This window comes from Mirounga angustirostris, unplaced genomic scaffold (genome assembly GCF_029215605.1).
Source record: "Mirounga angustirostris isolate CCGP_5_RB_7025 unplaced genomic scaffold, mMirAng1.0.hap1 SCAF_12, whole genome shotgun sequence".
Classification (NCBI taxonomy): Eukaryota; Metazoa; Chordata; class Mammalia; order Carnivora; family Phocidae; genus Mirounga; species Mirounga angustirostris.
The window spans coordinates 107806350-107820317 of record NW_026991720.1 but is presented as its reverse complement, the minus strand read 5'-3'; the positions used below and the strand labels follow the sequence as shown (position 1 = coordinate 107820317).

The 13968-nt window shown below is 37.1% G+C and overlaps 2 protein-coding genes across 2 annotated transcripts in view; both read right to left on the bottom strand.

The window, feature by feature from the left end:
* Positions 1–13968, bottom strand: part of LOC135362165 (TBC1 domain family member 22A-like) — a gene marked incomplete at its 3' end in the record, with an annotated part of 289826 nt that overhangs the window by 161503 nt on the left and 114355 nt on the right.
* Positions 1–13968, bottom strand: part of LOC135362211 (alpha-mannosidase 2-like) — a 165314-nt gene that overhangs the window by 44603 nt on the left and 106743 nt on the right. The window contains exons 14-17 of the mRNA XM_064575622.1: positions 9847–10012; positions 8307–8525; positions 7424–7546; positions 3568–3682 (exon numbers count right to left, since the gene is read on the bottom strand). Of these exons, the coding sequence (XP_064431692.1) occupies positions 3568–3682; positions 7424–7546; positions 8307–8525; positions 9847–10012 (623 nt within the window). The remainder of the gene's footprint in view (positions 1–3567; positions 3683–7423; positions 7547–8306; positions 8526–9846; positions 10013–13968) is intronic.

The window sequence follows — 13968 nt, the reverse complement described above, 5'->3', positions numbered from 1 at the left end:
CTCAGTTTGTTGCAAAATCAATGATGACCACACAGTTTTTATAATCTGGGAAGTGCTGTTTGATTTCTGTTCTTGCTTTTGTTTTCTCTCCCAAAGCTTAATTGGAGCCAAAGGTTACTTTTGGGGAGAAAACGGTCAAAGAGTAACTAAAATAGAGACTGAGGAATTTAAGGATACTTTATCAGGTTTGTATTACTTTAGTTTTTTTAAAAGAATATTTCAAGTAAACTGAATTTGAAACATTTAATATAGACTCTCAATAAAGACAGATATTCCATAATATCAACTCTTTCTGTTTCTTTATCCTTGTTGCTGAGAGGTAATAAAATCTTTTGTATAATTAATGGTTTAGTAACCTAATACCATTATAGTACCTAATCATAAAATATTAATAGTTTCTCTCCCCCAAGCCCCATTTTTTTCTGGCTCATAAATTTGGTACTAACAACAAACAGGCTCTATTCATTAATACTCATCCGAATAACCGCATCTGGTCAGTTTATTTAAAGGGGGCACAATTAGCATACATCCAAAGACAATTTAGAAAGTTAAATTTGAAAGTAGGTATTTACGTTCTTTCAAGAAATATTAAACACAAGCCACTCGACAAAAGCATGGAAGTTGGCTGATGTTTTCTCTACACCTAAGACGAAAAGCTACATCCTGTCCATGGATTTTGATCAATCGCCCAGATACCTGGTTTACATGAGGCCGAAGTTTAAAACACCGAAGAGCTTTCAAGTATTTCACAGTATGGCTGCTTTGGTGCAGCATAACCAGACCCCATTCAGGCACTTTGAACTCGTCGACATCCAAACACCCTGAAGACCTCACATCTCTTCCTTAGGTTTTGACCAGTGATTTAATTAAAACCCCAATGAGCCAGGATCCAGACAACCTGAGCCTTCATGCACCGGTATGTGAAAGAAAACGACAGATGGAGGGAGGTCAGGAAGGCGACTGAGAAGAGGCTCTCTCTCCACAACGGGGCTTATTTTTTCCAAGAGGGAGATTTGTTGAGAGGGGCTCAGATACAAACATAGAAGGATGTATAGTTTGAATGAAAGCCTTTCAGGTGAACTGGTATCTCCATCTCCCACCGATTGCTTTCATGTTGGAAAAAAACAAAAAATATAAACACTCTGGGCTTGAGAGAGCAAAAATAAAGATCGCTATGTCACTTCGAATGGTTATACACGCTGGTTTCAGGTTCAATCCAAGCCAAGAACAGTAAAACCCATCTGGAGAAGCACTCTAAGTTAACTTCACGTTATACCTAACTTATTTATCTGTCGTTTCCCACCAACTTCTGAAGCTTTCTGCTTTCAAGCTACAGAAATCTCATCCAAATGCTTCACCCTGTTTATTCCACCCATTGTGACATCCAGAGGCAATTCGAGGTCTGTATTCTTATTTTATTATTATTATTTTTGTTATGCTAATACTCTAAGCGTCCAGTTGAGAACAACTTCTCTTTCTTAACTGACCAATCCACTGGCATTGTCACCTTGGAGGGCTGGGAGGCAGTTAAATCTTGGTGGTTCCTGGTTCTGCAAAGGGGCTACTAGTCAGCCATTGGGCATTTTGGACTGCTTAGCTGGGGAGAAGGAAAGAGGAGAAAAGAAAAGCTTTTAGGGCCTGGTAAATGCATGTTTGTTGGGTTGAGTACACAGGCAAGTCAGAGCCTATTAATTTCCAAATCAACCACTGGGCTATGACGGCAAACTAAGCTTATAGTCACAGCAGCAGAAGAGGGCCCTCTAATTTACGGAAACCATCCTCTGTGATGAGCTCCAGATCCCCTGGACAACCTGCGAAAACTCTGAGGCTGCAATGATGGTGACAGACTCATTTAAACAAAAAGAAAAGCAATTAAGCAAACGGACTTGACTGAGAAGTAGGAATTCTCTGGCGAGCTGCTTCAGCATGAACTCTGTCACACAGCCTACCTCCTAAGTAGACCTAAGGAAATCAACAGTAAACCATGCTTGATGACACAGGCCTGGGCCAAAGTGGGGGCCGTGCTGTACTCAAGGAAGAAACATTCCATTACAAGCAACAGTTTTTTAAGCAAATCTAAAAGCAGATAAGCACATCTCCTGTGTGATGGGGATGCTACTTTCTACCCATAAAATGAAACCTCTGGCCGTAGCTGAAGGTATAATTTTAGAGCTCTCAGAGATGTTGAACAATGGCTTATGCAAGAGTAGAAAAGGATGGTCAAAAATATTGTTTCTGGCTTACCAGAGATTTTAGAAAACTCAATAAAACTCAATAAAAGATTATTTCAGACTTTCTTGTAGGTAGCAAAGTGAACATTCCCTGAACACAGTACCCTTTGCTTCCCCACAAAACCCAAAAAGCAAACAGCGCCTGCCCATATATTTTATCATTAGTTTTCAAACGCTTTATTATCTACTGGTATAAAGATTCAAGGAAACAATATTTCCTTTTCTAACTTTTTCAGCCTAGCTAACAGCAAAGAAGAATCTAAAGTGGCATTTTTATGAGGTCCTTTTCTAAGAGAGTTGATACCATGGTTAAGTGGTCTGGTTACTAGGATTAAATTTGTGGTTGGAAAAGTACTCCATTCTAAAAAAAGTGAATTCAACATGAACCAACATAAATGTGCAACTCTGAGGGTGTCTGGGAGCCACGGCTCCATCCAAATCCTAAGGAAGGACAAGAACCACTGCCCATGGTTAAGTCCCTAAGAGGATTAAAAGCCTATTTACTGTCACTTGGTTGATAAAGATGCTGCTCATCAGTCCCATCCTAAAAGCAATAAACAATCGCCCGATTTTATACTCTCCCAGGTAAAGACTTGTAAACAGAAAGAACTAGTAACGAACGTTTTTCTTAAAAGAAAGTTAAATTCCAGTAACACCTGCTATTGTAATACATTCCATATTTAAGGCAGGCCATACGTGGGGGGGGTGTGTGCATGTCAGAGACGGTCAATGATCTACTAACTGAAAGCCGTAATTGACAGAATTCCCATTTTGTAAAATTAAAACAACAACAAAAAACCCCACTGTTTTTAGATCTTAGAAATAAAGATTCCAATTAATGAACTCATGACCAAGACAAATATTATGAGACGTAAGAGGAGATATATATAGGGAAAGAACATACATATGTAGAGTTAAATGTTTTACCATTTCTGATTATCAAAAGGCTAAGTATATTTTTAAACCACACAGTGAGTATAATGACAAGTTTAGGAAAGACCACCATAAATACCATGTTCAAAAACCAATTGCTCCATGAGAGGCGATGGACTCTGAGAAACAAACTGAGGGTTCTAGAGGGGAGGGGGTGGGGGGATGAGTGAGCCTGGTGATGGGTATTAAAGAGGGCACGTACTGCATTGAGCACTGGGTGTTATGCACAAACAACGAATCATGGAACACTTCATCTAAAACTAGTGATGTAATGTATGGTGATTAACATAACATAACAAAAAAAAACCCACACAAAAAACCAATTGCTAGTTTATTAAAAACGACACACAAAGAATTCCAGAACCAGAGTACATGTTTCACAGCTATTGCTTTGTTTTCTTACCTTGGATGTTGTACAGTCGGACCCTATGGGTAACATGTTCCAAAAAGCAAGTCACGTCTGAGTAAAACCTTCCACGTTGCACTCTGACAAAGGGCAGTGTTGTGTAAACATAAGGCTGAGGAGGAAATGACATTTTTAAGAAAAAAATTCAGCTTTTAACTTTTCCAAGGGATGTTTATTATCATTTCCCAAATGGCAAATACATACCACCTGATATTTGCAATCTCAAGTGAAAACAAAACCTTACAAGGTATCAGAACAGGCGCATGCTATAAAAATGGAGTATAAGGTTTTTCATTAGACAAAAAGTGCTGAAAATAGAAAATAAAAATGTTTACAACTTGACTGGCCTAGGTGATCTACAAACATTCCCTCCCAGCTATAAAAATTTCTAATTAAAACCCTTCTATATTGTCCATGTGCTATTTATTAGAAATACCATTCATTCTACAGCAGTGACATTTTCCCAGGCAAACGTTTATTATAACCGTGGCCCCCTAATGTTCAGGGGTCGGGCAGGTGGCAAGGATGACCACAGGGAGTCATCTAAGCAAACAGAAAGCAGGATTCAGAGAATTGCTTAATCACACTTAGGTTTACTAGTCTATAAAACACACTGCCCTTTTACTAGAAAGAACTGAATATAAAGCAAATTTACAAACTTGAAAAAACTATGGCAACCACTGGTTTAAGGTTTCGTCATTTCGAATCTAGTTGTCAAGAAAAATCAGGAACAGAACATACTTCTGTGACATAGGAACACATTGAAAGCATTTATGAAGAATTATATTTCCTCTTTTTTTTTGAAGGAATTATATTTTCTTAAGCATTACAGGCTGCAGAAGCTCAACAATGGCATGACGAGCTAGGCTTGCATTGCGAACTACTTAAGTAGCATCAGATTTTCAGAACTGTGAAATTTTCTTCCAAATGTACCTCTCTGGTTCTAGAAAAAATATTCTGAAATTAATATAATGCATTAAGAGTTTACAAAGTTCTTGGACCTAATTTTACCATATAGCTAAAAAGTAAGGGAAGAACATGAAAGCTGGCATGGGGATTTCTGGGCTCCTACCTGTTTCTGATGCACCCACCTGCCTCCCTGATAGTCTTTTATTTTCTCTTTGTAAATATATGATAATTCTCTTGGTTTTTTAATTTAATATTAGAGCTATTTAAAGATAGAATAATTTTAAATAAATTAGTCACAATTGCCCATGCATAATATTCCAGAAGTATTGTTATTTTTCATTTTTTCTTTGGTATAAGAACAGTCAATCAAAACCAAATTCCTGGGGTGCCTGGGTGACTCAGTCGGTTAAGCGTCTGCCTTTGGCTGGGGTTATGATCCCAGGTTCCTGGAATCAAGCCCCACGTCGGTCTCCCTGCTGAGCAGGGAGCCTGCTTCTCCGTCTCCCTCTGCTGCTCCCCTTGCTTGTGCCCTCTCTCTGACTCTCTCTCTCAAATAAATAAATAAAAATCTTAAAAAAAAAAAACAACAACCCAAAACCCAAATTCTTGTCCAAGTGAGAACAGACTGATACAGCTTATACTTAGGATCCACTACCCTTCCTAGAACGGCTACTATGAGCTGTAGTTTACATTTAATTCCTCACTGATTAAAAAAAAAAAATCGAAACAACAAAAAACTAGACTCCTTAGAACGGTCAATGCTATTCTTTAAAATCTATTATTTGGGGCGCCTGGGTGGCTCAGTCATTAAGCGTCTGCCTTCAGCTCAGGTCATGGTCCCGGGGTGCTGGGATCGAGCCCCGCATCGGGCTCCCTGCTCAGCGAGAAGCCTGCTTCTCCCTCTCCCACCCCTGCTGCTTGTGTTCCTTCTCTCTCTGTGTCTCTCTCTGTCAAATAAATAAATAAAATCTTTAAAAAAATAAAATAAAATAAAATCTATTATTTGATTTCGGTTAACAGGTTTTTCGAAATTGAAGAACAACAGTAACTTCTGCAGGAGACAGGTTTCTAGGCAACAAAATATGGAGAATATTTAACTTATCTTGAAGTAGAGAAAACCTATATAAGTAGAAAAGCAAAGGAAGATGTTCTAAAGAAAAAAATACAGAACTGACTACACAAAAATTTAAAAAAAATACTATAACAGCATAACATAATTAAATTAAATGACACACTGATGGAACATTTTGCAGTATATAGGAAAAAGGATTAATTTTTACCATATATAAAGAATGCTTATAGATCCGTAAGTCATACCAGTAGAAAAATGGTCAAAGAACTTATATATGAAACTCACAAAAGATATAGGAGAGAGAAATAAATGTATGAAGTTTAGCTTCCCTAATAATCACAAAAACTTAACAGTAAAATATTTTTCACCCATTATTATAGGTAAAGCTTTTGATATGACTGATTCTCAGTGCTTGGAGTGGTATATTAGAGAGCTACTCTCAAAAATGCTGGTGGGAGCGAATATTTATGCAGTCACTTTACAGGACAGAGAAATACTATGTACCAAGTCTTTTTTTTTTTTTAAAGGTTTTATTTATTTGACAGAGAGAAACACAGCTAGAGAGGGAACACAAGCAGGGGGAGTGGGAGAGGGAGAAGCAGGCTCCCCGCAGAGCAGGGAGCCTGATGCGGGGCTCCATCCCAGGACCCTGGGACCAGGACCTGAGCCGAAGGCAGATGCTTAACAACTGAGCCACCCAGGCGCCCCAGTATGTATCAAGTCTTTTTTTTTTTAAAGATTTTATTTATTTATTTGAGAGAGAGAGAATGAAAGACAGAGAGCAGGAGAGGGAGGAGGGTCAGAGGGAGAAGCAGACTCCCCGCCGAGCAGGGAGCCCGATGCGGGACTCGATCCCGGAACTCCAGGATCATGACCTGAGTCGAAGGCAGACGCTTAACCATCTGAGCCACCCAGGCGCCCCTGTATCAAGTCTTAAAGGCCTCATCCACTGACACAAAATAACTCTTCTAGAAAGTTATTCTCAGGAAATAATCATCACTGCATAAAAAGAATGCTACAAAGAAAGCTTATCACAATGTTACAGTAGTGAAGTATTGGGAGAAAATCTACATATGCAACAATAGGAAATTCTTTTTTTTTTTTTTTTACATATATATACATTTTTGTGTGTGTGAAAACATTTAAGTTCTACTCTCTCAGCATATCATATAATATGGTTTTATCAACTACAGTCACCATGTTAGACATTGGACCCTCAGACCTTTAATCACAACAGTATATATTAAAAATGTGTTTTCGAAGAATATACCATTTGATTGTGAGCACTTTCACAACAGTGAAAATGGGGGAGAAAGGGATATGCATAGTAAGACAATAAAAAATACATCAAAATGTTGGCAGTGGTTTGCATGGCCTTTGGAATAGTTGGTAAATTTTATTGTTTTCTTCAGTTTTCTGCATTTTCAAAAATGTGCCAAAATTTGTATATATTATTACACCTTTACAGTCAAGGGGAGGGAAATTTTTTTTTTGTTTTTTAAAGTGCTGAAAGTTAAGGAGAAAAATGGCCCACTGGACAATTTATTTTTCTCCTATGGCTAGATAATTTGTCTCTGTATATGAGCTGTGCCACACAGAACACCACAACAGCACCTGAACCCTCCAACAAATCTGGCTTCTTTCCATGGAGAGCAACTGTTCATTGTAGCACCTTAATGAATTCCAACCCTGAAAAATTATTTGTTTACCTAACACTCACGACTACCGATTGCCAAGTGTCAATAAGGAAATATAATAGTGGAACCAACTCATCTATACCTAACAGATGACAAAATAATGAGATGAACTTATTTTTTTCTTCATTACTCTTTCAATAAATGCTTATTCACAGCTCAGTTCATTGGCACTTACCTTGGCTTCCCCATCAGGTAAGAAGAGGTAGGCACCACTTTTGTCCTTTTTACTGGTGGTTCCATACCATGAAAATTGCACTTTTACTTCATGATGTTTACTGTCTTCTTTACTTATCATTTCCTAAGGATAAAAACAATGTTTAAAAGCAACTTACTATATTAAGATTTTAATGATGTTGCATCTGGTTCCATGTATATGTTGATTAAAAAAAAAAACACCAAAAAACCTCAAGACAGACAGAAAAATGCTAACATTCAGCCTCTAATGTTCACGATTCTTGGATGAACACCCAAAATCTTATATTTAAAAGTATACTTTTATAGCTAATACTTAGAATTTAAAACTTTCACAATAGAAACAAAAAGAACACACTTCATTAAGGAAGAAAGAGATACACAAATTAAGAGATGTGGACCAGTGCTTCTCAAACTTTCTGTACTGAAGAAGCAGGTTTATTTTTTTATTTCCAGTATGCATGGACCAATATTTTTGTGAAGTACAATAAGAGTGAATTACTAGAAAAATTAAATTTAAAGTGATATACCAAATATACACTCAATTTTTTTATTATTAGATTCAGTAGGCATAAATTTATTGTGTCATTGTGCTTTCAGAGTTTCCACAAACATTTTTCTCAACCATTACAGCTTCTATACTTATCTTGTGGACCAGTAACAGTTCACGGAGCAGCACCACCCACAGACCACCCTTGTTAAGAGCAAGTGGTCACAGTGGACCACATATATCAGATACATATAGCTCATCCATCCTTTCTCCCAGAGTATTTGCATCGACTTTCCCCCCTCTGCATACATAATCTGCACATATTATAATAAAAGTGATAAGCCTTCCATGAATTTGGAAACTATTCAGAACATACATCCAAAAGCCCAGACTGATCAAACCGAAGTTTAACAAAGGAGTTCTCTAGAGTTATATCTTCTTCAGTACTTTTTACATTCTTCATGTTGAAAATTCCTTTATCTTTTATGTTACCATTATGCAGCACATACTCAGCTAAATGTGGGTCTGAACTTGCTGATTCCAAAATTCTATACACTTTCAGTCCGAGTGGTGGCATCTGCACTAGGAAGGAGATCTTTAAAAGACAGAGGAGAGAATTTTCTTAAAGAGAAATGCAATCTACTGAAAGAAAAGGATTTATACATCTAGTAAGAACAACAACAAAAAAACTACCGTATTTTAAAAAGAATTTAATACTCTAAAGATGTTTTGAGAATTTATGGGTAGAGTATCCACATTTCCGTTTATCCAGGGAATCTAATAACTTCAGGTTGGTAGGACTATCAAAGGCATGAATGCTTTCATTCAATATATGAAATTATACGAGCAACCTCAATTGTCCTCTGGTGCTCTTAATGGATGCTCAGAGGAGAAAATGCTTCATGAAGGTAGGAGCTTTAGGTGAACAACGATTTTTCCTAATTATCAGGACCCTTTTTATACTATGGTTTCAAGTACATTAAAAATAAAAGTGGTAAATGTAATACTATAAATATTAGGCAGGCTAACAGTGGCCATCGAATGCCTGGGGTCCAGCAGACAATGCACAAAGCACAGAGGATGCACACACACTGTAAGTCGTGACCTCTGCCTTCTAGGAGCTATTCCTCCCTTTTCTAGATAGGCTGTTTCCTGTAACATCTGACCAAAACTTCTATTATCTTCTCCTTTCTAACTAAAGGATTATGAATTTATGAAAGCAGCCAGCAATGGCTTTTAACAAGCAAAGTAATTCTCATTTAGAGTTCCTAGCTTTTGGCTGCGTCTTCAGAAGTACAGTTTAATTTGCACTCGAGACTCCAAGAATTCAACTTTTCTAGTGATGCGGGGGTCCAGTTTAATATTACTTTAAGAGATTTTCTCCAAAAATGTCTATTACTTCAGGCCAGGCTTTCCACAGTTGTATCTCAGGTAAAAAGCACCTTCCTCTATTTTAGGAAGTCCTTCTTTTATGGTGTGTCACGTCACCTTTGCAATGAAACGCTGAAAGGACCTAAGTTATTTAGAAAAGGTGTTATTCATCTCAACTTCAGTGTGCATAATTGTTACTGAATTGAGTTAAACAAAGAATTTCAAAATTTTTTAGGTAATGATGACTTCATTACTTCAGGAAAAAGTTCCAATACTTACAAAGATATACAATATACATGCTAATAACATACTAATAATAACATGTGATATACACACTAAAGAAGATATTAGTATTCTAGGAAACACAGGATCTCTTTTCCTTTAGTGTCATTTAACTGGTCAGTTAAATCCCCTGGTATCCACAACTTTAACCACTTCACATACACCAATGTGATGACTCAAAGGGAGCATGGATACATATATAAACTACATACTGGCTATGCTTTTTTAATGGAGACTCTTTAAGTTCTATGGCGAAAACGTACCTCATAGACTGTCTGTGAAATAGTAGTTGCTGTATTCCAAACTGCACTCATCTGAATTTCCACAGGCTTTCCGGAAGCAGAAGACACTTGTGCTGTGGGGGAACTCACATAGACTGAGACCACTGAGATTCGGTCTTGTTCTGAAGGATTACAGAACACAAGATACCTGCAAAAACAGCTGCTTCACTACTCGGGTCTTAAAACAGTATTTCTACTTCTTTTACACTATGTGTAAAGACTCAGCTTGTAGACATAGAGTCAACACACGGAGAGGACTTATAAGGAACACATTCTGGTAAAATTTTTGGAGAACACGCAATTTCATCACAAATAACACACACTACAAAGGGTAATGAAATAATGATTCACTTTCTAAGAATAAAATGTTATACAAATGGAAGACATTAATAGAACTATAATAAAGTTATTTCCATGGCCCAGAAAATGACCTATATAACACATGGTTTTATTAGCCTTTCTAAAATAATCAGCTTGATCCAACTAATCTCCTGATCCCTGCCTAAGCTCGCTGAGTAAGAAAACACATACATTGCCTATTTGTACTTTAGCCACAATTAATTTCAATTAAAATCCTGACATTCATTTTAGACCACTAAAAGACAACAAAAATGTATGGCTATCCATGCAGAATCACACATTTATTTTATATACATGGGGTCCTTATTCCCCAAGAGAGTTGGTTCTGGAAAAAAGATCATTTCAAGTAGCTCCACTTAAAAAGGGTGTTAAAGTTTTATACAAATAGTGCTAAAAAAGATTTGACTGGGCCTAGCTAGAAAAAGGACAACACACACTATTAAAATAAGTTTAGACAATTATTTAAAACTACATGCAATTCTTAGAATGAGCAAAAAAATGAATGAACTGGAGTTTCTGGCAGACTTTTTCCAACAATATTTTATATTAGCACATTATGACACCTTCACGCATTTAATTTTTATAGGATGGTTTTAAACATAACTACATTTGTAAAACATATTCAAGGACTTCATCATTTTTCCTAAAGTCCTCTTCTTAATTTCTTTGATATTCAAAGAATTCTTAGTTGGAGATCCTCACTGTTTCATGGCTTTGCCTGTGAGCAGAAATGTTCTAGACCATCATATCACAGACTTCATGAAACAGAGTCTTTGAAAGATTTATGATTTTACTTTATGATCAATTTGAATCAGATTATCTTCAAATAAATCAAAAGATATTTCAAAGAGGATGTTTGAATAATATAACTCACTGATTCATTAGTGAATATTTTCTTGATTGAAATATTTTGGTTTCCTATACAATTTTGTAACTGCAGGACCACAGAACTGAATAGTCAAATAGCAACCCCATCTCCCCCTGACCCATAGCAGCTACATCAAAGATGGCAGACACCAGCTAGTATTGTGTATTTAGTGCATTAGAAAGCGTAGTCGTGCTCTTTTATTCCACGTGTGTTCTGTGTATTTCAGTTGCATTGCAGATCGCATAAGAAGTAAAACTAATACTTGCAGTGGTCAAAACTAAAGTGAAGGACAACAGGAAAACACAAAAGAAAAGAGCGAGCATGTAGCATAAAATCCATAAAATGTTTGACTTATAAAGGGTTTATCGGGAGAAGCTCTTATGATAGAAATAGTATTCTGAGATACCAAAAGCGACAACACAGCAATAAAAATGTCTCTAATTCCTAATGGCTTATAGTATGCATCAGGATCACACAACCTAGCTTACACCACTTATGTTCACCGAGATTCCATAGATGTGCGAGAGAAGAGTGGCTGAAGCTGTGTAGTCAAAAACGTATTTACAAAGGACACTGAAGTCTGACATACTGGGTAAAACCCTATTTTATCCACAGAAGCAATTCTAAAGAATAGTGAGGGCAATGCTAACAGACTTACCTGAAGGATCTGCCAACCTATTGGTGCCCTCCTACTGCCCTCTACCAGAGCTTACGTGTCACCTGACTTGTCCCATCACAAACACACCTGGAGAATCACAACTGCCAGGATTCATTGTTACCAGCAAGACAATACTATATTCCTAATGTGCAACGTGGAGAAGAAAAACAGTTGAGGATCACCTATCCTCAGCACCAAAGATGTTTAAGCCAGCATCCCAGAAATGAGTGATTTACTGCTTAACCCCATGTTCCCAGAGGCTTAGAGATAATATGGTCTGAAGACTCGGGCCAGTATCCTGATTCTGCAGAAGCCCTGAGGCACATCCAGGTACTGAGCCTAGAATTCCTACTGGCAGGTTTGTTGGATGCTCTACTACACAGGTCTAGTCATAAGGGCTCTGATAATAAAATGTAACATGTGCCCAACCAATAAATTAGGTAATAAGCATCCAGAACACAGATTCTTCCCGTGTCCCATAGGGGAAAAAGATTCACATTTAAAGCAAATAATAATTTTAACCATACATTTAGTTTTATATAATATTAAATCACTTTTTATAATAAGCTGTGAACTAGGTTCTGTTTTGTTTCATTTTAGTAGCTAATTAGTATGTGACCATAATGATGTTTCTACTGTACTGAATGATTATATAATTATCATGCCAGGAATCTGTTCAAAAATGGAATGTGTAGAGTATATAATGAGTATAATGCTGCACTAAGAAAATCATTTTTTTAACATAATTAGAGATTCACACCATGTTCTTCAAGCGCACCACAGCATAAATTTACCTGACATACACACAACTCTCATCTACATACATTTTAAGTAGAGTACAGAGAAAGGAGAATCACATATGAAATATTTTCCTTTGGAAATAAGTACACAATCAAAAATTAACTAAATGTTCATTTTTATTATGTTTGGTAGTCAAATATTTGTTATACTGCCAACATCCCTAAATAGGAGTCCATTTAAACCCATCAGCTGTGAATGAAACCAACAGGTTTCAATATCCTAAATATCAAACTCAGTTACTGAAAATTAATAATATCTGATTCACACTAAAGAAGAGGAGAGTAATACTTATATCCTAAAAATGGGGACAGTTAATTTCTATTTTACCTTGTAAGTAACTGTAAAGGAAACTCCGAACTTTTTCCCCCTTGATTTTCCCCACATTTACATTAGCTTCCTCCTGTCATCTATCACCAGGTCACATCCAGCCTTCTCGTTCTCATTACGACACTAGCCCCCTTAACCTGGGGTTACAGCAATGATCTCAATTCTCTGTGTACAAGGAACAACCCTCACCTCACAGAGGCAAAGCATTCATATGCTACCTGCCCATCAAATTAGGTGACAGACTATGATCTACTCTGAGAGAAAAATGAAAGGACATCTACATGCTTTATGTCAAATTGGGAATCATTTTATGGAAGAACTAGAATTCCATCGTAAATGTGGTTCTGTCCTTGAAGACTCTATCGAGGATGAGTATATTTAGAATTCCTTCATCCCTTTTGTAGAAATGATTCATGCCATGTTAAAAAAGATGACTGTGGCACTCTCTCTTTAAGGCAAATCTAATTCGTGCCAACTCTGAACAAGAGTCTAGGAGCACATGGACCTCCTTCTAGGACTGGATGAAGGGCAGAGTGGAAGGAGTATGCCTCATGGTCAGAGTGACGTTGGAGTTATCACTTAGCATGCTTCCTGTCTGTGCGGCCCAGCCCTTGGGCCTGTACAGGCAACTTATAAGGTACAGCCTTTCATCTTTCCCACTGAACAGGTAGGAAACTGAGGTTAGGTATGCAGGTAAGACTCACCCAGCAAAAAAGTGCCATAATAAGGCTTTGAACTTGACCTTACCCCCTTGGCCATCTTCTTAATCATTTTATTCACAGGTCAAGCTCATTAAGTACCTTTTTGACAACTGGGCTTTCCTGTAGAAATTTCCTTAGTTCCAAATTCATATGTGGAGAATTTTCTTTCCTCACTGATGCCAAAGATCCTCATGGAGCCTCTTTCTTTGGGATTCACAGAAAGCTATTTGCATTTCAATATATTATATTTGTAAAAGAAAATTTATAAACTGGAACACTGGAACAGAAAAAATCTTGCAATATATACTAAGGAGCTCATCTTATGACCTCACGACATGAGGTAAGCAAAACACTATTCAAGGAAAACATTTAAAAAGCATTACATATAT